Raw genomic sequence first — 25982 nt, forward strand, 5'->3', positions numbered from 1 at the left:
CTGGGTGTGTCATGCTTTTTCATTTTCTAAAAGATATCTTTTGAAGATAAAAATTTTAATTTTGGTGAAGCTCAATTTATCAATTTTTTCTCTCATGGGTTGTGCTTTTAATATTATATATAAGAAAAATTTTTGCCTTATCCAAGGTCACAATGATTTTCTCCTCATAGTTTTCACAGTTTTCATTCTTACATTTAGGTCTATGGTATATTGTGAATTTTTTAAAAAATTTATTTATTTATTTTTATTTTTGACTGTGTTGGGTCTTCATTGCTGTGCGCGGGCTTTCTCTCGTTGGGGCGAGCGGGGGCTACTCTTTGTTGTGGTGCACGGGCTTCTCGTTGCAGTGTCTTCTCTTGTTGCGGAGCATGGGCTCTAGGTGCATGGGCTTCAGTAGTTGTGGCTCGTGGGCTTCAGTAGTTGTGGCTCGTGGGCTTCAGTAGTTGTGGCTTGTGGGCTCAGTAGTGGTGGCTTGTGGGCTCTAGAGCACAGGCTCAGTTGCTCTGTGGCATGTGGGATCTTCCTGGACCAGGGCTTGAACCCATGTCCCCTGCATTGGTAGGCAGATTCTTAACCGCTGCACCATCAGGGAAGCCCTATTGTGAATTTAGTTAGATATACGGTGTGAGGTAGATGTCCACCGTCATTCTTTTCCATGTGGATATCCAATTGTCTCAGCCCCATTTCCTTTCCCATTTTTCCCATCCTGTCCCCATTAAATTGCCTTGGCAATTTCATTAAAAATTAATTGACCTAAGAGTGAGGGTTGATTTCTTACCTCTCTGTTCTCTTCCATTGATCTGGGTATTTTTCCTTACACCACACACTGTCTCGGTTACTGTTGCTTTATAGTAAATTTTGAAATTAGGTAGTGAATTTCCAACTTTGTTCTTTTTCATAAAAGTTATTTTGGCTGTTCTAGGTATTTTTCATTTCAGTATAAATTTTAGGATAATCTCAATAAGCTCTCCCCTCCCCCCAAAAAATGCCACTTGAAATTCTGATAGGGATTGTGTTGAATCTATAGATTAGTTTGGGGAGAATTTCACAAAATTATGTCTTCAATCCTTAAACATTATACATTTTCCAACTATTTAGAAATTTTTAATTCATCTCAGTGATGTAGTGCTGTTTTATCGGTTTCAGGGTATAATTCTTGCACATCTGTTTAAAAATTGATGTGTAATTTTTCAATTATTTTTGATACTGTGAGTAGAATTGTTAGTTTCATTTTTGGATTGTTTCTAGTATAGAAATACTTTTTAAAAATGGTAGCAATACAGTTAATTTTTCTATATTGATCTTGTGTCCTATAATTTTGCCTTCCCTTCCCTAGGTGATTTTCACTGTCATAGGGTCATTTTCAAAAAGTTGAAAACATGATTTTCATATATATTTATTTATATCTTTAATGAATTTAATATAATTAAAAATTTAATTAATTCATTAAAGAGGGAACCAGCAGCATAATAAAGCTGGTAAAAGAAGAACATAGTAAGAGTTAATGATGAAAGAGAATGCTGGGATAAGAATGTCAAGCCAGATACAAAATGGTCTAATATTATATAAGGCAATACAAATTAATCTTCAGGGTTCTCTTCTCTACTGGACAGGTAACCATTTCCATTTCCATTGGACAAAGGTCATTTCAACTTTTCAGTCTTCTACAATTCTAACTTCACAGAGTCTGGACTCTTACCAAAGGTAAAAAGTAACTCAAGTAAGAGTACATTCCTCTAGAGAATTAGACAACCTTTTAGTGGGCCTGTTTGACAATGTGCCAGTGTGAAATCACAAGGACATGCTTCTTCCTTTTGCATTCTTTCCAAGTTTGGGGTAATTTTTCATACCATTAAGTACAGCCACGCTTAGAAAAAAACAGCACAGTTCACCCACATACAAGCAAAACATGCTAGTTGGCGCCAAATTAAGCGTAAGTGTCAGTTTCCTGGAAGCCCTCATGTGCTCTTACAGAATCCCACGTGTTCCTTATCGGTCCTTTTATTACAATATATATATTAAAATTACTTATTTAATTCTAGTGTTCTTCAGTAGACTTGAACTTCACAAGGCCAGGAATGTCTAGTTTGTTCAGTGTTATATTCTCAGGGCTCTGAAGGAGAAGCTGGTGCACAGGAAACACCTGATAAATGCTTCTAGATTGGGTAGATGAAAGTGATGATCTCAGAGCAGGTTAGTGTGAAGTTAAACAAAAGTCCAATACAGTGGATTCAGAGGAAGCCCAACCAGCTGCTTTCCTAGGGCAATACTTGATGGTCAGCCACTTCTTAACAATGTTAAGGGCCAACTCAACCCTATTTTTCCCTAACAACAGAAAGGATTGAAGGTTATCTGTGCATCTGCAAAAAAATCATCACCAGTATCCTAAAAAAAAAAGCTATTTTCTTCAGTAGCTCAGTGTGTATGGTGCTGTGTTAGCTTCTGGAAAGAAAGCACTCACCATCATCAACACCTACTTGGGGTTAACCAGGATACAAGGTGTAAGGTAGACAAAGAAAACTGGCATTTTTGGTCTCTTTTCTTACCAGTTTTATGCATATACTTAGGTCCATTCTACTACTAGGAGGCAGGTAATTCTGAGTCTAATGACTAATTCACATAGAAAAATAGACCCTAGTTCATCATCCTGATGGCCACAGTGGTGGAGCTCTGACAAGCCATGAAGGAGGTTCGGTAGATGACACACATGTACATCTAGAGCACACGCCAGGCCATAAACTGTTTGGCAGCAGGCTTTCATCTTATAAAGGCCATGGTTCACTCATCCGCAGCCAGTTCTCACTTTAAACTCCTAAGTGAGAAGAATGAAAACTCTAGGGAGCATGGTTCTTAAAGCTGTGAAAACTTCTCTGCCTGCTCTCTACCAGGCTTCCACCCAAATGTCGAGATCGTGACCTTTCTTTGCATTGAGTAGACTGATTATTGGAAAGTTGGCCAAAGACTTACTGTGTTGAGCCTAAATTCGAAAAGGGACAAGCTTTAGAGCCTGAAATGTCATTGAACAAAAAGATAAGTAGCAAAAGCTGTTCTCAAGACAAAGACGAATTGGAGCAGGAGATTCAATCAAGAGCAGCTTCTATGTTCTGGAATCTCGGCTATGCCTTCTACCTTCCATATCTGAGCTTTGTGCAGAGTCTTTTCAGCTGCCTAAAAGATTCTATTCTAAAGTACTACTCATTCTCCAAGGCCCAGATTGCAGATACCTCCCTTATGAAACCTTCCCAGATGGAATCAATTGCTTTCTCATTAGAACCTCCACAGCGTGGGATCTGTTCCTTCTCACTACCCACTTTGAATTAGTTATTCATGTCTGTACCTAGAAGGCAAAATACAAGCCTTATTCATATATACATCACATGTGGTGGGGCTTACCTTAATGCCCTTCAAAGAGTCTGCTCAAAATAAATCAAATCCAGTGGAATCATATCCAGTGCTAACTCATTTTCTTAAGAGTCGTGCAGACCTGCCTTTAAGACAGAACTCTCATTATGCAAAAGGCTGAAACACAGCCTAGTGGCTCCTTTTCAAGAACGCTGGAGAGAGAGGATCTCATTTTTCATTCACATGCATACACTTTATTACGTATGCATGTAGGCACATATGGGAACTCTCTCCATCTCTTTTCCTAGAGTATTTGTTTAAAATTCTGCCATTATTTTTGCTCAGTCTCCTGACCTCCCATATGTTTTCCAAATGAGTAATAGGACACCTTAGGAGGAGTTATGTCTAGATCACAATGGTAAGTAAGTTTCATCTCACATTGTCAAATTTGATTAATTGATAGAGGATGCCTGAAGCACTGTTGAGAGGGTCTATAAGGTGAGTAGAAGGTGTGGACAGTGTGCCACGAATGAACAGCAGTGACTGCTGTGAACACAGTACAGGGCCATGTAGGTGAGGCAGGAGGCAGTGTGTGGACCAGGCTTTTGCCATCTCTGGTCTAGATAGATTATGGTAGCTCTTGTGCAAGGAACTGGCTGCTGAGAGTCTAAAATTAAAACCAGACAGAATTTACTTATTGAAAGGGACAGCACAGCCTATCTATTCTGCAACACAATTTTATTTGACAGTGTTATTTTAAGGACAATGGATATTTCTTTTCTCTTTTTTTGCAGTTTTTTTATATTGTGGTAAAATACACATAATATAAAATTTGCCGTCTTAACCATTTTTACATGTGCAGTTTTGTGGCATTAAGTACATTCATATTGTGAATAGAATGTGTCCGTCCACAGAACGCTTTTCATCTTGCAAAACTGAAACTTTATACCTATCAAACTCTGTACTTTTTTAATGCACTTTCATTTTTTTAAAGAGCAGCACTAGGCTCACAACAGAATTAAGAGAAAGGCCCAGAGATTTCCTTTATACCCGCGTGCCCGCCACCACATGCATGGCCTCCCCCACCAGAGTGATATACTTGTTACAACTGAAGAACCTATATGGACACATCATAATGACCATAGTTTTACTTTAGGGTTCATTATTGGTTTTGTACACTCCATGGATTTGGACAGATGTATAATGACATGTACATGTATCCATTATTATGTTACCATACAGAGTATTTTCACTGCCCTAAAAATCTTCTGTGTTTCACTTATTCAACACCTCCCCCCCGCCCCCCAGTCTCTGGAAACCACTAAGTTTATTACTGTCTCCATAGTTTTGCCTTTTTCAGAATGTCGTATAGTTGGAATCATACAGTATGTAGCCTTTTCTGATTGTTTTTGTCACTTAGGAATATGCATTTAAGTTTACTCCATGTCTTTTCATGGCTTGATAGCTCATTTCTTTTCCATGCCAAATAATATTCCATTGTGTGGATGGACCACGGTTTGTTTATCCATTCACCTACTGAAGTACATCTTGGCTGCTTCCAAGTTTTGGCTATTATGAATAGAGCTGCTATAAATATCCAGTTGCAGGTTTCTGTGTGGACATAAGATTACAACTCCTTTGGGTAAAAAACAAGGAGTGTGGTTGCTGGATCGTATGGTAAAAGTATGTCTAAGCATTATAAGATACCATCAAACTGTCTTCCAAAGTGACTGTACCATTTTGCATTCCCACCAGCTGTGAATGAAAGAGTTTCTGTTGCTCCACGTCCTCATCAGCATTTGATGTCAGTGTTCCAGATTTTGGCCATTCTAATAGGTGTGTAGTGGTATATCGTTGTTTTAATTTGCATTTCTGTAATGATGTATGATGGGAAACAGCTTTTCATATGCTTATTTGACATCTGTATATCTTCTTTGGTGATGTGTCTGTTAAGGTCTTTGGCCCATTTTCTAATCAGATTTTTTTTTTTATTGTTGAGTTTTAAGAGTTCTTTGTATATTTTTTGATGACAGTCCTTTATCAGACGTGTCTTTTGCAATATTTTCTCCTAGTCCATAGTTTGTTTTCTCATTTTCTTGACTTTTTTTTTGGAAAGCGGAAGTTTTCCAAAAAGACCAGCTTATCAATTATTTCTTGGATCATGCCTTTGTACTGTATCTAAAAAGTCATCATACCCAAGGCAGTCTAAGTTTTCTCCGTTGTTATTTTCTAAGAGTTTTATAGTTATGCATTTTACATTTATGTCCATGATCTATTTTGAGTCAGTATTTGTGAAGGGTGTGAGGTCTGTGTCCAGCACACCATTTATTGAAAAGATTACCTTTGCTTCTTTGTTAAATATTGGTTGACTATATTTATGTGGGTCTTTTTCTGGGTTCTCTGTTCTGTTCCATTAATCTATTTGTCTGTTCTTTTGCAGTACTACACTATCTTGATTACTGCAGTTGGGTAGTGTCAGTCCTCTAACTTTTTTCTTCTCCTTCAATATTGTGCTGGCTATTCTGGGCCTTTTGCCTCTCTGTATAAACTTTAGAATCAGTTTGTTGATATACACAAATATGACTTGCTGGAAGCTTGACTGGGATTGCATTGAATCTATAGGTCAAGGTGGGAAGAACAGGTATCTTGACAATGTTGAGTCTTCCTATCCATGAACATGGAATATCTTTCCATTTATTTCTTCCTGGATTTTTTTCATCAAGGTTTTGTAGTTTTCTTTATATAGGTATTGTGTATATTTTATTAGATTTATACCTAAGTATTTCATTTTGGGGGTGCTAATGTAAATGGTACTGTGTTTTAATTTCAAATTCCAGTTGTTCATTGCTAGTATATGAGAAAATTATTGACTTTTGTAAAGTGTTTCCCACAGCATTGCTATGATCACTTATTAGTTCCAGGATTTTGTTTTTTGATTCTTTACATAGATGATTATTTCATTTGCAAATAAAGACAGTTTTATTTCCTCCTTCTTAATCTGTGTACTTTTAATTTCCTTTTTTGGGGGGGTCTTTTTGCATTAGCTAGACCTTCCAGTAGAATGTCAAAAAGGGGTGGTGAGAGAGGACATACTTGTCTTATACCTAATCTCAGTGGGAAAACTTTAAATTTCTCACCAGTAAGTATGATGTTAGCTGTAGGTTTTTTGTAGATAGTCTTTATCAAGTGTTTTTTGATATGCCAAGGTGTAGTTTGTTTTTTTGCATTTATCCTGCATGCTGTTCTCTGAGCTTCCTGGATCTGTGGTTTGGTGTCTGATATTACTTAGGGGAAATTATCTGTCATTATTTCTTCAAACATTTTTTCTGTCTCTTTCTTTTTTTTTCTCCTGGCATTCCCATTATGTGGATGTTACACCTTTTGTATTTGTCCCAACAGTCCTTGGATATTCTGGGGTTTGTTTTTTTTTTTCAGTCTTTGTTCTCTTTGATTTTCAGTTTTAGAGGTTTCTATTGATATATCCTCAAGCTCAAGATTCTTTCCTCAGCCATGTGTCCAATCTACTAATAAGCCCATCAAAGTCATTTTCCATTTTTGTTAGTGTTTTTTATCTTTAGCAATTTTTTTGTTCTTTCTTCAAATTTCCATCTCTCTGCTTACATTGCCCATCTGTTCTTGTATGCTGTCTTCATGACCTATTAGAGCACTTAGCATATTAATTATGGCTGTTTAAAATTCCTGGTCTGATAATTCCAACATCTCTGCCATGTCTGGTTCTGATGCTTGCTTTGTCTCTTTAAATGGTGTTTTTTGCCTTTTGGTATGCCTTGTAATTAAAAAAAATTGTATATGTTTAAGGTGTATAACATGATGTTTCCATATACATAGTGAAATGATTACTATAGTCAAATTAATTAACATATCTATCTCCTCGTGTAGTTATGTTTGGGGGGGTAATTTTTTCTTGATAGGTGAACATTATGTATGGGGTAAAAGGAACTGCAGGAAATAGGCCTCTAGTAATATGGTGGTGAGGTGTAGGAGAAGGGGAAGTGTTTTGCAGTCTAATACTTAGGTGTCTCAGTGTTTAAGTGAGCCTGTGCTTCTGGATTGTAAGCTTAACAAGTGTTTTTCAGTTTTTTTCTCCCCCCTTAGGTGGGACAGAATAACTAGAGTGGGCTGGAGTTGAATATTTCCTTTCTGCTATGTAGACGGCTAGAGCTGTTTAGAGTTGGGTATTTCCCTTCCCCAAGGTCAGTTAGGCTCTGATTATACCTGGCAGGTTAGGCACTGGTCTACTGTTCCCCTGAGGGCAGGTCTTGTTAAGAACAGAGTGGCACATTTTAAAATGATTCCTTTTGCCCTCCTCCTGATGGAAGCACGATAGGATTTTTCTCTGGTATTTACTGTGGAAATTTGGTTGAGCTCCTGGATGTAAGTCTCACAGTATTGTAGAGACCCTTTGTAATTGGGTCCCCCTGGAGTTAACTCTCAGAGTTGTCCACACTAAGCTTCCAGCAATTCATCAATTACAGTTCAGGTTTTTCTATCTCGGCACTGGTTCCCATGGTGTTTTCCACTTGTGAGCCTCTGCTCTGGTAAGCCACTACTTCCTGTACTTGCCATCTGTCCCTTCAGTCTTGGGGGCAGTGATTTGCTCTGTGTCCTCCCTTCTCTTATGGATCCAAGAAGAGTTGTTGATTTTTCAGTCTGTTCAGCTTTTTAAGTGTTGTTAGGTTGGAGTGGCTTTCAAGCTCCTTACATGCAGAACCAGAAACTAGAAGCCTCTTTTGTAACTATTTTGGATATTTCTTTTTTAGTTAAAAATTTTAATAATAAAAACGAATCACTTTAGGAGGTTTAGAATATACAAGAAAATAAGAAAGAGGAAGAATATCATTAGAATGGTACAATTAATGTCTTGGTGAATGCCTCTCTGTTCACTGAGGCTCTGACTTAGTTTGTCTCTGATTTATCATCATCTGTTCCAAGAAAAGGACTGAGACCCACTCCTTCATACAGATTAAAAAACTTACTAACTTCCAAAAAACTTACTAACTTCCAAAAAACTTACTAACTTCCAAAGTTATTTTAATTATTTTTCAGGAAACAGATTCCTTATTTACCTTAAGCCAAAGGAATAAAGATCTAATTATGGATTTTAGGCATCAATTAGTCAACATTCATCCCTGAACAGTTATATGTTGAACACCTACCATGTGTTGGGTTGTATTCCAAGCAACGGAGATATAGGGTTGAACAAAATAGCTAAAAACTCCTTCCATCGTGGGACTGAAGTCTAGCATGGAGAGTGACATGAGACAAGATTAAAGTGGTAAATATACATGCCTATGTCTGGTATGTAATAAGTGCTTTGAAGAAAAATAAAGGAGGTGGGGCAGGTAGGGAGTGCTAGGGTGGGGGCTGTCTACGTTTTTGTTTGCATGGTCAGGGAAGGACTTTCTAGAAGATGATGTCATAAGCACACATATGTCTGGGGGAGGGAGATGAAGGCACAGCAAGGACCATGAAATAACATTATCTCAGTCATCCTGCCTGGGTCTGATTCACAGCTGACTGCTTAGACCCCTGAATTGTTTTGAATGTATATTTCAGACAGGTTTGAGAAACACTTTACATTGCTGCACAACCCCAGAAAAGCTGTGGACGTATGTCAATGAAAGCTGGACTTATTCAGAGTTCCTAATATGTCCTGGGAGAAGCTGTTGAACTGTCACAGGCAGTTGAAAACTTCTCCTTCTCCCAAACAATGTACAAGTTACAAATTAAAACAAAACAGTGAGAAGGGATCCAGCGATGTGCCCACAATTTCCCAGTGGGCTGCAGGAAGGTTAAAACTTGATCTGAATGGGCTCTCTTGCTCCCCACAGATTTCACATTTTCCTATACTCAGTTCATAATTGGAAACAACCAGGACCCAGCGCATAAGGGCCATTTCCTCCTTAAGGCCCTTGAGGTTTAACAGATTGTTCTGGGAAGATCTTTTTGGAGCCTTTGGAATGAAGACATGTTTAAAACCATGAGCTCATGCTTTCCATAGATGAGACTTTGTCAGATGGACTGTCACATTATAAAAAGAGCAACCACCCACCGTCTCCAGGCATGGGTTTATTTGAAAGAAACCTATTACTAAAGCATAATTGTGACTTGCAGAAAATCATAATTTATCGTGCACAAAATAAATGATTGTGATTATTAAACTGAGACTAATAGACGGTTATATATATGTATTACTTGCAGCTTCATATATAGTTTTGTTTGCTTTTCACTATACCCATGGGAAGAAGGCAGGGCAGGTATTATAATTTTCATTTTTCATTTGCAAAACTTGAGATCCGAGAGATTCCATGACTGCATAAGGTCACATACCAGGGGTACGACTGCATCTCCTAATTGCTAGACCAGCATCCTTTAAGTCCTTTCTTTTCACCCCTTGCATTCCACCTCAGAGTCCCAAATCATGTTAAGATTTCTAGAAAGACAACTAAATATCTCAATGCTGTTTTCTAAGTTTTCTTCCTAGTAGAAATTGTGTTTTCAACCTTAACAACCTTGGCATTTTCATTGTGCTGGTTTGGCAAAAACTTGGAGGGCTGAGATGAACTCACATCACTGTAATTGATTTAAGGTGAATACAATGACCTCATTTTAAGTTCTTTCAAACACTTTAGTCTGGACCAAGTAACTAAAATTTCCAGGGAGCAAAGTTAGTCCTTTCCATCAATCCCAGGGTTAGGTACTATTTTCCATCGAAGTTTAGGTAATCTTCCTTTATTTGGAACTGGCAAGCCAATTCCAGCTGGCAGCCTGTCCTTTTGCACTTGATGTACGTAATACAAACAAATGTTGTATTTGTTTCCTGTTTGCTGCTTTAGCAAATTATCACAGGCTGTGTGGTCTAAAGCAACATAGATTCCTTACCTTACAGTTCTGGAGGTCAGTAGTTTGAAATGTGTCTCGGTGAGCCAAAAGCAAGGCTTCACCAGGGCTGCATTCCTTCTGGAGACTTGAGGGTAAACTAGTCGCTTGCTTTTTCCAGCTTCTACAAGTCACTTGCATTCGTGGTTTATGGTTCCATTTCTCTATCATCAAAGCGAGCAATACTGGGCCGAGTCTTTTTCACACTGCCATCTCTCTAGTTCTACCTCCCTCTTCCACTTAAAAATAATCCTTTGGATTACATGAGGTCCACCTGGATAATCCAGGCTAATTTTCCACACTCAAGGTCAGTTGATTGGCAACCTTAATTCCATCTGCAATCTTAATTCCCCTTTTCTATGTAATCAACATATTCACAGTTTCTGGGAATTAGGACGTGGTCGTCTCCAGTAGGGGGCATTATTTTGCCTACCACACATATATTGTTTTGTTTTCTAGTTGTCTCCTTTTAACAATGTGCATTTTATTGTATAACAACTTGGGTAGTTTCTTATTGCGCCACTAAATGTTCCTGAACATGGTAATATGTGGGATTCTATTTTCCCATGAGGAATATTTAAACCAAATAAATTATAGCTAAAACCCACCATATGCTATAAAGGGAAAAGCACAAACATTAAAACCCTTTTAAATTAGTTGGAATAATAATATTAAACCATAAACCCTATAAAACAAATGTGAATGTATTCTGTCCAATAACTGCATCTTGCATTTTCAATTGTACCGAAAATTATAAAGCAGGCAAAGTACAATTCTCCTGCATCATTTACAAAGGATAGAAAGCTAATATCTTGGCAAGTCAGACACTCAGAAAATACTTAGGTAATAAGAATTTCCCTTTCTTATGATTTAGAAGGACTTTTGAAATAGTGATTTAGATCACCCAAAGCCTCCAAAAGCTTAGTGGTATTATTATTTCCCTGGGGTTAGCAGTTGTCTTCAAAATCACCCCTCCGACTTTAGAGATTTGCTTTTCAGAAATTATCCACACTTCTCCCTCATGCGCTGTGCAGTAAACAAGTGAAACTGAGAAAGGAAGTGGAAGTGGGAGAGTCCTGGACCACCATTGATGGGCAGGACAACCCACTCCGAGGACAACATGGGGACCACCTGTATGTCTCCTTACACACAGAGCTCTTGTATATTGACTAGCGCAGGTGTGAATGGTCTCTTCCCCAGGACATTTTCTCACAGCTATGAAACATTTTTAAACAAAATTCCTTCCTGATATAACCCTGTTGGTTTATCGACTGATTAAGAACATCTCTAACCCTGTATTATTATTGCCTTTTAGTGAGTTTATTTCATGTAATTTCCAACTTCCTATTTCCTAGATTTGAGAGCAGTGCATGTTTTGCTCTTTCTTTCTTGCCTTCTTTCCATCCTTCCCACTCTTCCCTTTACCTCTTTTTCTGTAATTCCTTTTTTCTTTTCTGTTGTATTTGTCTTTTCCCTCTTCTCTCTGTCTTCCTCCCCCTGTACATTCTCCAAGCCCACTCCCTCTTCCCTGTTCTCAGCTGCTTCACCTGTGGACCTGTAATTAACAATGTAATTGGACAAACTGGTGACTGATATCAGGAACAGAATGTATTTTAAAAGCACTTTAAAATCATGCTTCCTAATTAAATATCCCCTAACATCATACTCTGTGTATAGCACTCAGTATCCTTAAAAGTCTTTCCCTAGCTAAAATGTGTGTTACCATTCAAACCATTGCATTTACAGAGTATAATAAAACATTTTATACATACTCTTTGGTTTTTAAAATATCATGTGCCAATATGGAGATTAGAAAAATTCAGAAAGGCACAAAGAGGAAAACAAAAATTATGTGTAATCAAATCGCACAAAGAAAAGCACTCGCAAATGTTTTGAAGATCACTTTATTTTACCATAAAAGAAATATATATCCAATGTGGCAAATTCAGGGTTTTCAGCAAAAATACAAAAGAGAAAATAACCATTATCTAACCAGTCAGGAGTGACTATGATTGACATTAGAAGATATATTTCTTTCCTATATCTTCTCTATATTTCTACATAGTTGAAAGCATGCTTAATGTACAATTTTGTATTCTTTCATTTAATGTCATATAATGAACATTTTTCGATATCATTAAAAACCTAACACATTTTTTACTTGCTACATAATGTCCCCTTATATAGATGCTATACAATTTATTTCCCAGCTCTCTGTTGCTGGTCATTTAGGTTGTGTCCTGTTATTCATCATTATAAATAAAGCAGTGATGGATATCTTTGTGCACCAACTGTTTTCCTTATTTGAACCAGTTATTTAGGAAATAATTTTACAAGTGGAGTTTGGGGTCAAAAATGTGCATTTCCGAGGCTCTCAATCCATATTGTCCCAAATGTCAGAGGTTGTCCTCCCTCTCTTCCTCTGAAGTGTGAGAGTGTCTGTCTGACTGTGATAGGAGGGGTCATATTGACAGAAGAATTGCCCAATTTTATGATGGAAAAAAATTCTAATTTCTCTTCCCAGATGTCTATTAGGATTCACCTTCCATCAATTTTAACACAGTTGTTTTATTTATTTATCTATCTATCTATCTATCTATTTATTTATTTATTTAGTGGTACACGGGCCTCTCACTGTTGTGGCCTCTCCCGCTGCAGAGCACGGGCTCCGGACGCACAGGCTCAGAGGCCATGGCTCCCGGGCCCAGCCGCTCCGTGGCATGTGGGATCTTCCTGGACCGGGGCACAAACCCGTGTCCCCTGCATCGGCAGGCGGACTCTCAACCACTGCACCACCAGGGAAGCCCTGTTTGTAATTTTTAAAAGGATACTTTTTATTTTAGAGCAGTTTTAGATTTATAGATAAGTTGCCAAGATAGTACCTGTAGTTCTTGTATACCTGGCCCCCAGTTTCCCATATTGTTAACATCTGACCATATTATGGCGCATCTGTCATAATTAAGGAACCAGCATTGGTACATTACTGTTAACTAAACTACACACTTTATGTAGGGCTCGCTAGTTTTTCCTAACATCAGTCTTCTGTTCCAAGATCCCATTTGGGACCCCACACTACATTTTAGTCATCATATCTCCTTAGCCTCCTCTGGGCTCTGACAGTTTCCTAGGCTTAACCTGGTTTTGATGACCTTGACGATTTGAGGGGTATTCTGTAGAATATCCCTAAAGTTGGGTTTGTCTAATGTTTTTCTCATGGTTAGACTGGAGTTACGGATTTTGGGGAAGACCACAACAGAGAGAAAGTGCCCTTCTCGTGACCTCATATCAAGGGCGTATGCTGTCAGTGTAACTTATCACTGATGATGCTATCCCTGATTGCCTGGCTGGAGTAGCATTGGCTGTGATTCTCCATTGGAAAGTTACTTTTTTTTCTTCCCTTTCAGTATGCCACTATATGAAACCAAGTCACCAAACACAGGCTACACTAAAGGCAGGGTTAGGGTAGGGGGAGTTAAGTGCTACTTCCTGGAATGAAGAATATTCACCCACACTTCCTATAATTCTTCTTTACAGGGGAAGAAGTTTGTATTTTTAATTTTATAAAATAAGCATGTCACATAGAGATAGCCACTGGTAAATTTTTCAGAATAATTGTTTTGTGTATAAGAGAAATATATATCAAATGTATATATGTATATGTGTGTTTTAGATATAAACATATACATACAACACATATACATATATATGTCAAATGTAGCAAATTTAGGAATTATAGAAAAAGTATAAAAGAGAGAATAACACTTTTCTTGGTGTTAATGCTGTGATCAGAAATTCTTGATTATACTGTTGTGCTTTGCTTAATAATTACTGTTCATTAGTAATTTGGGAGGTCATGAATTAAGTGTCAGACAGGTTGACATTTGCATAAGGCCAGTTCATCTCCAAGAACATCACTCTCATCAAGGTTAAGGTCACTGCAAAGGTCACAAGTGGTGGATAAACTTCAGCTGTCATTCAGGTACCTCAGAAAGTTCTGTAGAACTCACCACATGCTTTCCAGAATTGAGTAAATTGTTTGTGCTGTATAGATTTTGACAAGAATTCTATGTTATTTTAGTGTATAATTATTGGTAGGGATTTTTTAATATTTTATGCCAGTTATTTCTATGTTATGAATTATTTTGGGTATAAACAAATTTAAATGGTGAATTAAAACAAAAGTAGACTTATTTTTCTGAGTTTAAAAAAAGGATGAATTTCATGTTTTAATCTCTTTGATGTTGGTGTGAAGGTTTAACTCATTGTTTATTTAAATCTGTTAAAATTATGTCTTATCTGGGACTTCCCTGGTGGCGCAGTGGTTAAGAATCTGTCTGCCAATGCAGGGGACACAGATTTGAGCCCTGGTCCGGGAAGATCCCGCATGCCGTGGAGCAACTAAACCCATGCGCCACAACTACTAACCCTGTGCTCTGGAGCCCGCGAGCCTCAACTACTGAGCCTGTGTGCCACAACTACTGAAGCGCACGTGTCTAGAGACTGGGCTCCACAACAAGAGAAGCCACTGCAATGAGAAGGCTGCACACTGCAATGAAGAGTAGCCCCCTGCTTGCTTCAACTAAAGAAAGGCCATGCATAGCAACAAAGACCCAGTGCAGCCAAAAATAAATAAATAAGATAAATAAATTTTTAAAAAGTATATCTTATTAATCTAATTATTTTTAATGTTCCTGGAACCATCAAAAAATTGTCAAAGATGACAGATGGCACAGTAGGTTTCCTCTCCTTCCTAATAATAACAGAGAATAAGAGAGGAGCTTTCTTAGGACATGAGATTTAGACAGAATTCTAGAGGATGGAAAGTGGGACAAGTAATAACCAATGTTTCATGGCCAAGTGAGCCCGACCCCAGAGTGTGCATACTGGTGGGATGTAGACAAGAAGGAAGTTGATTTGACCCAGGAACCACAGAGCATTTTGGGACTTAGAAGTGCTGGATATGATGGAGGGAAGGCAGGGAGAATGAAGGCATGGGGCTGAAAACAAAATGGTTGTCTGCTTCTAGTACTTCAGGCAGAATTACTACAGGCAGGTGTCTATCCCTTAAACTATAGACTAGAGTTTTCTTCTCTGCAGGAATTAAATGGTCCACAAAAAAAGACTGTTACATTCTGGCATTTAGGAAATCCTCCAGCCATAAATATTAGGTACCTACCAGATTCCCACTTGAACAGTCAAAAGTCCTTCATACGTACACAGAGCACTTCACCAGCTTTTCAGCACTCCCTCATATATAGGGATGGATGTCAAGACATTTTAGGAAAACTTCAACAAGAAAGAAGTAGAGCAAGGTAAATAAACAGGAAAAATTAACTTTGAAGATAATGCAGGAAACAGAAAGGAATGCATCAGACAAATAGGCAAACCTCAAAAACCTGTAAATAGTGTCCTTGGGAGTATTCTAGAGTAGATTTTGTCCATAAAACAAGAAGAGGATACTGTGAAAAAGGAACAGCTAGAGGCCAAGAATGAGATCTCTGAAAAAAATGATTTATGAAATTTATAGGAAATCAACAGAAATGTTGGAAGATAAAGCCAAGAGAATCTCCAAAAAGTAGATAAAGAAGACTAAGATTTGGAAAAGATGAGAGAAAAAGTTAAGGAAAATGGAGGAGCAGTCCAGAAGATGCAACATCCAAGAGTACTTTTTCATCACTGAAGGGCTGAAAAATGCAGTATCCAGAGTGAGATGGTCTATTGAGTGTCCAAAACAATGGATGAAAGAAGACTCACTCAAAGGCACATAATTTTGAAATTTGGCAAAGAGCATGGGTAAAGAGATGACCCTAAACCTTTTGGGGAGAGAGGGAGTGGCCACCCAGAAAGGACTGATATTCAGAAAAACTTCTCAGTTTTGAAAATGGGTGCTGGAACAAACAGACATACAGATGTGAGAGCCATAAATCAGTAGCTCTAACCTGGAGGTGGCATGGAGGGAAGTCCCTGGATAGGATAGCCCAGGGCTGGCCTGTGAGCCGCTAGGCAGGAGCAGGGAGACGGCGAGCTCCAGGGATGTCTCCAAGAAAAAAGAGGGACTCCATAGAACAGTGCTGGTATGTTGAGGATGTAAAAAGAATGGATTGTAACAACAGGGAAGACAACGCAATAAGAAAAGAAAGATAAGCAGAAATTCCAAGAAAAACAAAATGCTACACAAGAAAGGAAATACTAGTACCCTGTATGGCTTAGAGACCAACCTATTAGAATAGATACTGGCCAGTAAGTTGTGTCAGTATCTACTGGCTGAGTTTCAGGTTTGCCTTTGCATTGTTTCAGAAATGTAAATGCAGTCACCTATATTGGTTTGACGAAAGTAATGATTCTGGGAAAATGGCAGAGTCATTGTGTAAGGATGCCAATCCTCATCTATTATAGCAGGGACAGTATTTCAGATAATGTCTAAAACTGATTTTTTTTTAAAAAGAACAGCATGTTATTGAGAAAATATAGAGATAACTTGCAGAAGAATAAGGTAGAAAAGTCAAGAGTCATTACCTCTGGGGATTGGGAGAGGTAGAACAAAATATTATTGTTTTTCATAACAGGCTTTTAAGAAATAGTCCACTTTTTAAGCTATGTGCTTGAGGTACATACGAGCAGAAGAGGCTTAGGAAGCCAATCAGTGTATAAAAGGCAATGATGGGTCAGAGAAAAGAAACTAGAATCATTTATCAACATTCTGGCTAAATAATGATTTTTCTTTTGTATGTAAAGCAGCTGTTTTTTAAGGGAGGGGAAATAGCTTTAGCAGTGACATAAATAATGTAGGAAACTTTCTAGAGGGATTTCTGAACACATGTCTGGTTACTGAAGAGCCCAAGAGCATAATAATATAAACAAGTTGAAGGCATGAATCTAACTCAGAGGAGGGGATTTTATGAAACATCAGCTACCTAGTGGGGTAGGAGACTATCAATATATTGTAAGTTCTGAATTTAAGAAACTTTGGCAAAATTATGTTTCAGTGGATTTTAATTTAAAAGTCCAACCTAAAACTCTTGATCCAAGAGTGTGTCTAACATATACCAATAAAATTATACGTTCCAGAGGTTTAAAAAAAATAATAATTTATTATAAAACAACCAAACTGCATTGTATTAACTTGATTAGTTCTAGATTACTAACAAAGAAAGAAAGAAACAATGAATAGCTCTAGACAATATGGGAAATTGGAACATGGAATGAAATTAGGATTATGTTGTGGAATGATTACTAATTCTTAGTTGAGGTAATGGAACTGTGGTTATATAGGAGAGTGCCCGCATCTTAGGACAGACTTGATAAAGTACTTAAGGCTGAATTGCCACAGTGTCTGCAAGTTACCTTCAAATAGTGCAGCATATATATTTCAGAAGTGGCAGGATATTAATATTTTTTAATCCAAGTGGGGACATATGGATGTTTATTATACCGTTCTTTGAGGGGTTTTGTACTTCTGAAATTTTTCTAAATAAAAAGTTGGGAAAAGAAAAAAAAATCACATGTACTCTTAGTCCAACTTTCTCCCTGCAATAACATCCAGACACTGCCAGCCCATTTTGCAGAGAGATTGGAACTGTTTGCAGAGGGCTAGTTTTGGTGTGGTCTGTTCATATCCCAAGCAGCACTGCCATGAACTGTTTACCGACCATCTCCACTTGGATGCTGAAAGAATGGTCAGAACGGCAGGGAAATCGAACTCTAATGAAAAAGATGTCTGGTCAATTCAGGGTGTTGTTTAAGAAAAAAATCATTAAACTTCAGGGAGTACTGAGACATTCTGTCTTCAGTGTTGTCACTATGTATTTTCCCCAATTCTGAAGCCCATTTCCTGGACTCCATGTAACAACATGGAGAAAATAGATCATTTCGTTAAGCCCTAGTAAAAGCAGTAAGTCCTTATTAGACCAAATTTTTGCCTTACCAATTTCTTCCCTGAAGAATTTGATTATTGTGAAGGTAAAAAAAAATACTTTTCCCACTATTTCTTTTCTCCAAAGTTGATGGCATTGGAGTGCTAGGCTCTCAATGCCCAATTCTGGTGTCATTTTTAGAGAAATATTGACAAGCTGTAGTCAGGGAGATTAACCAGACTGCTAAAGGATTAGCACAATAAGAAACGAAAAATGATTGAAGGAAATGAAAATATTTAGGCTGAAAAGAGAAGTCTTAGTGGCACATGATAAATGTTATCCAATATACTTAAGTAGATATTATGTATAAAAGATATTAGACATATCTGGTATAGCTCCACAAGGCAGAGCTAAGACGATGAGTGGGAGTTATAGGCACACAGACTTTTAACACCATAAAGGGAAGAGAGTTCTAATAATTATTTTAGCAATAGCAGATGCCTTGAGAAGTCTCTCTCCTCGTTAGAAGAGTGTTTATGATGTGGATGAGTGGAGGTGAGGAAACAATTCCAATATCTGCTGAAAAATTGACCCTCAAAGGGTCTTAGGATAAGATTCTCTAATTTTATAAGAAGCCACTATTTTTGAATGAATGCTACACGCCAGCCATTGTAATAGGTGCTTCCTCACCACAGTTCATTTATTCTTCTTAACAGCTTTAGCAAGTAGGCAATCCCCATTTCTCATATGAACAGCCGGAGACTCATCAATCAACTACTTGACCAAGGTCACACAGGAAGAAAGTATAGAACCAGGATAAGAACTCAGATCCAGATTTAGCAATAAAGTCCAAGCTCTCCCCACCATATTGGTGTTTTTGAATCTGCAGATTGTAGTCCATTACATGGATGTGAAATCAACTTAGTGTGTTAGAACCATAATTTAAATTGAATAACACAGAATGGAATATATCAGAATGCCTTCTACATAGCAGAAGAGGGAAGCATTCCCTCCTGAAAGGTTTTGGCTATATACTGGTCACAATGTGAAATGTATTTTTAACTGCAGGTCAAGGTGAACACCTTAACCTCATGGACCCTTCACCTTCTTGACTTCCCTTCCCTAGAATTCTTTGATTGAGTTCCCTTTGGTGACCTATTCCTATGGCCACTCACCAGGTGTATGACTTTCCTAAGGCTGCTGTAACAAATTACTACAAATGCAGTGGCTTAAAACAACACAGATTTATCCTCTTACAGTTATGAAGGTCATTCAGAGTGTCATGAGTGTCATTAGGGTCACATTTCTTCTGGAGGCTTCAGGACAATCTGTTTTCTCACCTTTTTCAGTTTTGAGAGGCTGCCTGTTTTCCTTGGCTTGTGGCCTCTTCCTTGTCTCATTACAGCCTCTTGTTTCTGTCATTACCTCTTCTACTACTCATTCTGATCCTCTTGCCTCCCTCTTAGAGGACTCTGCTGATTACACTGAGTCAACAATCTCCTCATCTCAAAATCCTTAACTTAATTACATCTGCAAAGTCCCCTTTACCGTGTAAAGCAACCTATGCACAGGTTCCAGGGATTAGGATTGGACATCTTTGGGGACCATATTCATGCTACCACACCAGGCTTGCCTTACAAACTCTGAATGCTTAAACTTTAATATTCCCCTTTCTGACCACAACCTCTTCTGCATTTGCCTCGTCTGTCATCTCCTTTGACTTGCTTTTCAGTGGCTCACGATCTCAGCTGAGGCTTCAACTGGGCTCTGTCAAAGGTTGGTGCCTTCTCCCATTCTTCAGAGCAGTTTCCCAGATGCCTTTCCTACTTGCCTCAAGTAGACGATTTTACCCTCTACTTAAAGAGATTCCTCATATGTATTGCTTCAGTGATTCTCTCACTGTGCCACCTTTGAGGGAGGATACAGCATTTCTAGTCACACACACCAAAAAAGTATTAGAGAACAGTGTTTGCTTTACTGAAGGTTTCATAGGTAAAAAAGATAAAGGAGTTTACCTTGTACATTTCCTATGATGCTCCAAGCAAAAATCCCCATTTTCTTTTTTTTTTTGCGGTACGCGGGCCTCTCACTGTTGTGGCCTCTCCGGTTGTGGAGCCCAGGCTCCACATCATATGTCTTCATCACCGTGGGAAGAAACAAATTGATTTGTTAACTTTTGGAATTTTCAAGTGAAAAAGGAATTTCTTTCCAGGACCGGTTGATGAGTTTTAGTGACAGTGTTCCACTGCACACCTCCAGGGGGCGCCACTCACAGTTTTTTTCTATGTGAAGAGCACCCCCTTGAGTTGTGCAACACAGGGCCCTGAGTGCTGGCTTTGATAAAATCCCCCTATGTCTTTTACAATACCATTGTTTTTATTCTTTGGTCTGCCGTTTTCACCTGTGGTAAAACCTGAAGGCATGACAGCATAGGTTAGGTGACTCTTCAAGGTCTCTGGGCTTTGCAATTCTAGAACATTCTCTTCACAAATTGCTTGTAAGACACTACCGGTTTCCCACTAGGAAAAATAAATTGGTACTAAAGATTCTTAAGCTTCTTCCCCCTCCTTCCTTAGCAGACAGCAGTAGAGGTTCAATGCCAAATGACTCATGCTAAGGTAGCTCAGTCCTTTGTCTCATCCCCACTGGTTAGGACTGGTAGGAAGCAGTATGAAGAGTCCGGCTTAATGGACCTTGAGAAATCCCCCTGCCTTAAATTTCTCCCATTGGCCAGTCCCTAACACTCGAAACGAACTAGAAGACATTATTTTTTTTTTTATATCAAGTAATGCTTCCTGTAAAGAATTAAGGATAGGTTTAAAACAAATGTATTAGTGTTAGAAATCAGAGTAAGGTTACCCTTGGGGATGATATTGACTTGGAAGAGAAACAGGAAGTTTCTTGGCTGCTGGGAATGTTCTGTTTCTGCGTTTAGGTGTGCCCTCTATGAAAGATTTATGGGACTTTACAATTATAACTTGCATATCTTTCTGTATGTTTATAATGCTTCACAATACAGCTTATTTAAAACAATTCTTAGAAGAGAGCCTCAGGAAGCATTCACAGATATTTATAACTTAGTTAAAACAAGGAGGTGAGTTTATTTCCAAAGGACAGTTAGCAGTGTGCTGGGATACTGGATACTGACAGGAGGAAGAGGAGATGACGGAGGTAAAAGTGCAAACTTGTCTGCTTTGAGCTTCTGCCTGCGGCTCATCCCGCTCTGGTTCTTCCAGGAACCTGTTCAAGCCCCCAGTGAATTGGATACCTTGCCCTCACGTCCATTCTCATTCTCCTTCAGAGATATAAGAGGTGAGCTGTTTGTCGAGAAGACTGGAATGAAGAGTGGCTTCTTTGGTCCAGATGCAGAGCTGGCAGTGAAAGAAGGTGGCTCTCTTGGGCAGTTAGCTTCAGGGAGAGAGTGGAGCCAGTCCTTCCTTCCGGTGGAAAGAAAACCGGTATATGCTCTAACCAGAGCATGACCTGGCTCTGTTAGATGAGAAGAGACCAGTGACCCATAGCCATTTGGGTACCAGGTGTACAAAGCTCTGTGTTTATATGTTGGGGAAGAGAGGAGGTGCGCAGCTCAGCTGGGAAATCTTCCCGCCTCACTCTCCCTGAACCAGCGATGTCCCTTCATCCCCCATCCTGTCCCTTCCCTTCTCCGTGACACACACGGGGTGCTGGGGCCAACAGCCCTGCTTGCATATGAGCAGATGTTCTGTTTCCCCTCCAGCTGGTCACCCAGTTCTCCTAAGTCTCCATCCAGCTTCTGAGGAATATTTAGGCTGTACAGGTGATTTCCAGGTACACACTGGCAAAGCTGGCCTTGTGCAGGAACGGAAATGGAAGGAAGCCTTTAAGAAAATGCTTGTTTGGTTTTCAGACACCCTCATTCATATTGCCCAGAAAACAGTTATTATGTTCTCAACTGGTGCCCCATCTGTTTCTTCTGCACCACCTGGGGCCAGAATTTGAGGCTGGAGAAAAACCAATATATCCTTCTTGTTGATGTTATTTTTTTCTTCAAGGACTTTAGTATTAGTTTGATGACAGTTGCACAAAGGGACCCCACACCAGCCGTCCCCGAGGAGTCCTTGCCTTCTATTGCGTTTCCATGGAACAAATGAGCTTCATTAGCAATAGGCGCACCGTCTCTTTGTGTCCCTGGTCTTTGTCTCAGAGTAGAAATAGAACCCAGTCTCAGTCCTGCATAAGTCTGTTTCCAGCTAGTTTATTGTAGTCTGGACCTTGTCAGTGCTTCCTGTCCCAGAGGCTTTTCCTCAAAGAAAGAGGCTGAGGAAAAACAATGTCATGTCTCCTAAGAAATGCCAGCAAATTTGAAGTCAGATATAACCGCTTCTGGGGTTGGTAGTTAAAATAATACCACCCTGCATTTGTAAAGAGTTCGCATGGCAGTCGGCTAAGCTTCAGCTCATTTGCTTCTCCTAACAGCCCTATGAGGTGGTAGGCATCATCCACATTTTACAGGTTGGGTGACCCATTCAAGGTCACACAGCTCTTCGTATGACTTTCAGTAAAGTGTTCCTTTTTTTCTGTTCTCCCTGTTATCAAAGATACTTTAAGGTCAGTAATCAAAGTAGGAAGCCAATTGTGAGGTTTCTGTTTAGATCTGGTTGTATTACTGGTACAGTGCAGCAACGTTTTGGAAAGACCCCCAAGTCAAAGCCTGTTCAACAGAGAGCGTCTCCCTTCACAGAGCCCCTGTTGCCTCCTGACCCCACTCACCCCATCTTCAGACTCGTCTGTGTAGCAGAGCATTCCCAGCTTGCTGACATGTGGTGAGGGACCTTGAACTTTGGGACCCGTTCATATTTTTCCTAACCTCAAATTTCCAGGTTTATTTTTGCAAACTTAATATTCATTGGACTGCTATATTGACTCCGGAGACCCTAAGACAATGAAAAGACATAAAATCTGAGATCTGGCAAGAGTCTAATAACAGATAAGACTATGGGCCACGCCCTTTTCTAGGAGCTTCACGTGTATTAACTCATTTAATCTTCACAGCATCCCTTGGTTATCCCCATTTTTCAGTTGAGAAGGCTGAACCTGAGCAAGTCATTTGTCCCAAATCACAGAGCTAATAAGTAGAGGAGCTGGGATGTGAACCTGGGTTAATTCCAGAGTCTGAGCTCTTGGTCACCTCAAGGTGAAGCTGCAAGGGGGGCGTCGAGGGCAAGCCCTCTTTTTCATCAATATAGAATTCACATCCTGAGAGCTAAGTCCATCCTAGGAGATCATTGGCAAAGCAATTTCTAAACATCTTAAATGGACACTAGGAAATTTTCCCAAAGAGGAAACAGAGTTGTCGGCTATACCGCTTCTAGACCTGACCTCCAAAAAGAGTTACTCATTGCCCAGCATTCTCCAACTTATGGCTGATTCCCGTATCTGTGAAATGAGAGTGCCCTCTTTAGACTCTTGGAAACTCAGGCTCAGATCAGGAAATTAGTATTATATTTCTTTGTTTCCTTGAGAGCAGAATGGCATTACACACTTCAAGTCAAACCGCTGCTCACTTACAGGTAAACGTTCCCAAAAGTTGTCAGTGAAATACGGATTATAAGTACCAGTTCCATAACAGGGCAACCGGGAAGCACTAATTTAAGATTCATGGATATCCAGCAATGAGTTACAGGGGTGGAGGGAATCCACGAACCTGAAAAATTGTATGCTACCTTTGGATATGTGTGTATATATACACTTTTTCCATTAGCGTCTCAAGGGATCATGACCCCAAAACATTTAATAACTATGACTATGAAGACATTTCACTAAATTATTTACGTGTAGCTCTTCTGCGAGATCACATGGCAGACGATGAAAGCACCAGTCTTACGAGTTTCAGGGCTCATCATAATCTATATAATTTTCACTTTACTAATTTTCTTTGCCTCGGTAAAGAATTGATTCAAATAAAACCTTTGTACTGCATGTATTTACAGACTGGATTTTTCCATCTGCCACATGGAGACTTTTTCATTGAGCCTGTCAAAAATCATCTGCTGGCTGAGGGAGTGTACCACCCACATGTCATGTACAGGAGGCAGAGGCCGGGCGTCCCAGAGATGAAGGAGCCAACCTGCGGATTAAAGGGTACTGTGACTTAATCTCCTCACTGGATGGAGGAATCTGTTCTGTTCTATTATTGTTTTTTTTTTTTTTACAATGAGACCTACTCTTCTTCAAATCTGTTACCTCTTCCCCATTCTGTGGCCAGAAAATATGTACCCTTGTACCCTTCACTTCTCTGTACTCAAGTCTCTGTATTCTTAACGGGAAAGGAAAAAGGTATCTCTTACATCCTTGCCACATTAGTTGATGATATTTATATGGTATTCATAATGGTAAATTTTTTTTTAAGCTTCTTCTGAATCCCTTGGAGGAAAATAGTTTAAATTACAAACGATGCTTTGCAGTATCAGCAATGTTATAATACATTAGCATGGAATATCACTAGACAGCTTTTCATATCTGCATATGGAAAGCAGATTTAAATATTTGATGATGCTGATAATGATGTGTGAAGAGAAACTGAGAAAATACCAACACGTTATCAAATGATGAATCCAGCTAAGGTTCTTTTGGCTGCGTTTTGTTTGTAGTCTGCTACAAAGTATGTTATCTGCCCCCGTGTCTTGGGAATGATCTGAACTGCTCCTCTCTGCCTTGTACTAAAGAGTTTCAGGTAGTTTTCAGAGCTAAACTGACCCAAGTTATTTCCTTGCGACGCCCATATTCTCTTTAATATGTAGGAGATAATAGTAATGCATAAAGGGCCACTGGAAATTGGGACTTTTAAAAAATATTATTTAGTTTCTCCTTTCTTCAGAGGAAAAAAAAATAGTGGACTAGGGAGACAGTTACCAAAAGGAATCCATAATATTATTTATGTGTCTCAAGGATTTAGAAACCGTGGACCTCAAAGGGAAAATAGATGAGGAAGGAATTAGGGATAGTAGATTCTGATAAGGGTTTCAGAGGACTCAGAACTTGAGCTTTGCCAAGTAGGAGAAAGAAAGGACAAGGGGAGGAGTAATTTCTCTGCAGACATCATCCAGACCCTAAGATAGATGGTAACTTTCCTGGGAGTTTCTTCTGTAATCTTAGCAGAGTATATGCAAGCAATAAGAAATTTTTGAGTCTCTATTTTCTGTATACAAAAATGGACAGCTGCTTAAATTCCTTAACTTTAATAAGCTATTGGAACTCTGACCTAAATTAGATAACTTACTATCTAAATCTCCTTCCAGAAAGCACCAAGAGAAGAGACACATCATCTGGTCGGTCCGATTGATTGATGTACCATTCCAGATAATTTAGTTTCAGTGTGAATTTTTAGGACTCTGTCACCAATCCGATCATCTGGAAGGATTGGAATAGTTGGAATAATTGCCCAATTCCTATTAATAATTGCCCAATTCTTATTAATCTTGGGTGATAGATGACACTTTGTATGTGTGATTTGATAGTTTTTAGATCACTAGGTAATTAATATGGCAGAGGGAGTTACTAGGACCGTGAGTGAATTTGGCTGGGTAATTGCTCCTGTAGGCATGGCTGCTCTGTGAAATGAGTTAGGCTGTTCCTCATCCACCCACTTGAACCCATTCTCTCCTTTATAACTCCCCTGTTGAGGTAGAGTTGAGTAATAATGTGTTGAGAATGGCATGCGTTTAGTCATAAAGGCAGAAGAGATGAATAGGAAAAGAATGAGGTTTACAAATGTGATGCCCCCAGTAGGTCACACGCAATACCACAGTTATAGTGCTTGCAATACCACTTCATCATTGTGCTTCTAGGCCAACCTTAAGACCTACCACTACTCCGAAACCTTCTCTGATTAATCCCACCTTGGAACAA

The 25982-nt window shown here is 39.0% G+C and overlaps 1 protein-coding gene across 1 annotated transcript in view; it reads left to right on the top strand.

Moving 5' to 3' along the window:
* The window catches only part of ADAMTS12 (ADAM metallopeptidase with thrombospondin type 1 motif 12), a 378709-nt gene that overhangs the window by 111991 nt on the left and 240736 nt on the right, over nt 1-25982 (top strand). The window contains exon 3 of the mRNA XM_060009627.1: nt 24065-24215. Within this exon, the coding sequence (XP_059865610.1) occupies nt 24065-24215 (151 nt within the window). The remainder of the gene's footprint in view (nt 1-24064; nt 24216-25982) is intronic.

The sequence above is a fragment of the Delphinus delphis genome, chromosome 3 (assembly GCF_949987515.2).
Source record: "Delphinus delphis chromosome 3, mDelDel1.2, whole genome shotgun sequence".
NCBI classification, from domain to species: domain Eukaryota; kingdom Metazoa; phylum Chordata; class Mammalia; order Artiodactyla; family Delphinidae; genus Delphinus; species Delphinus delphis.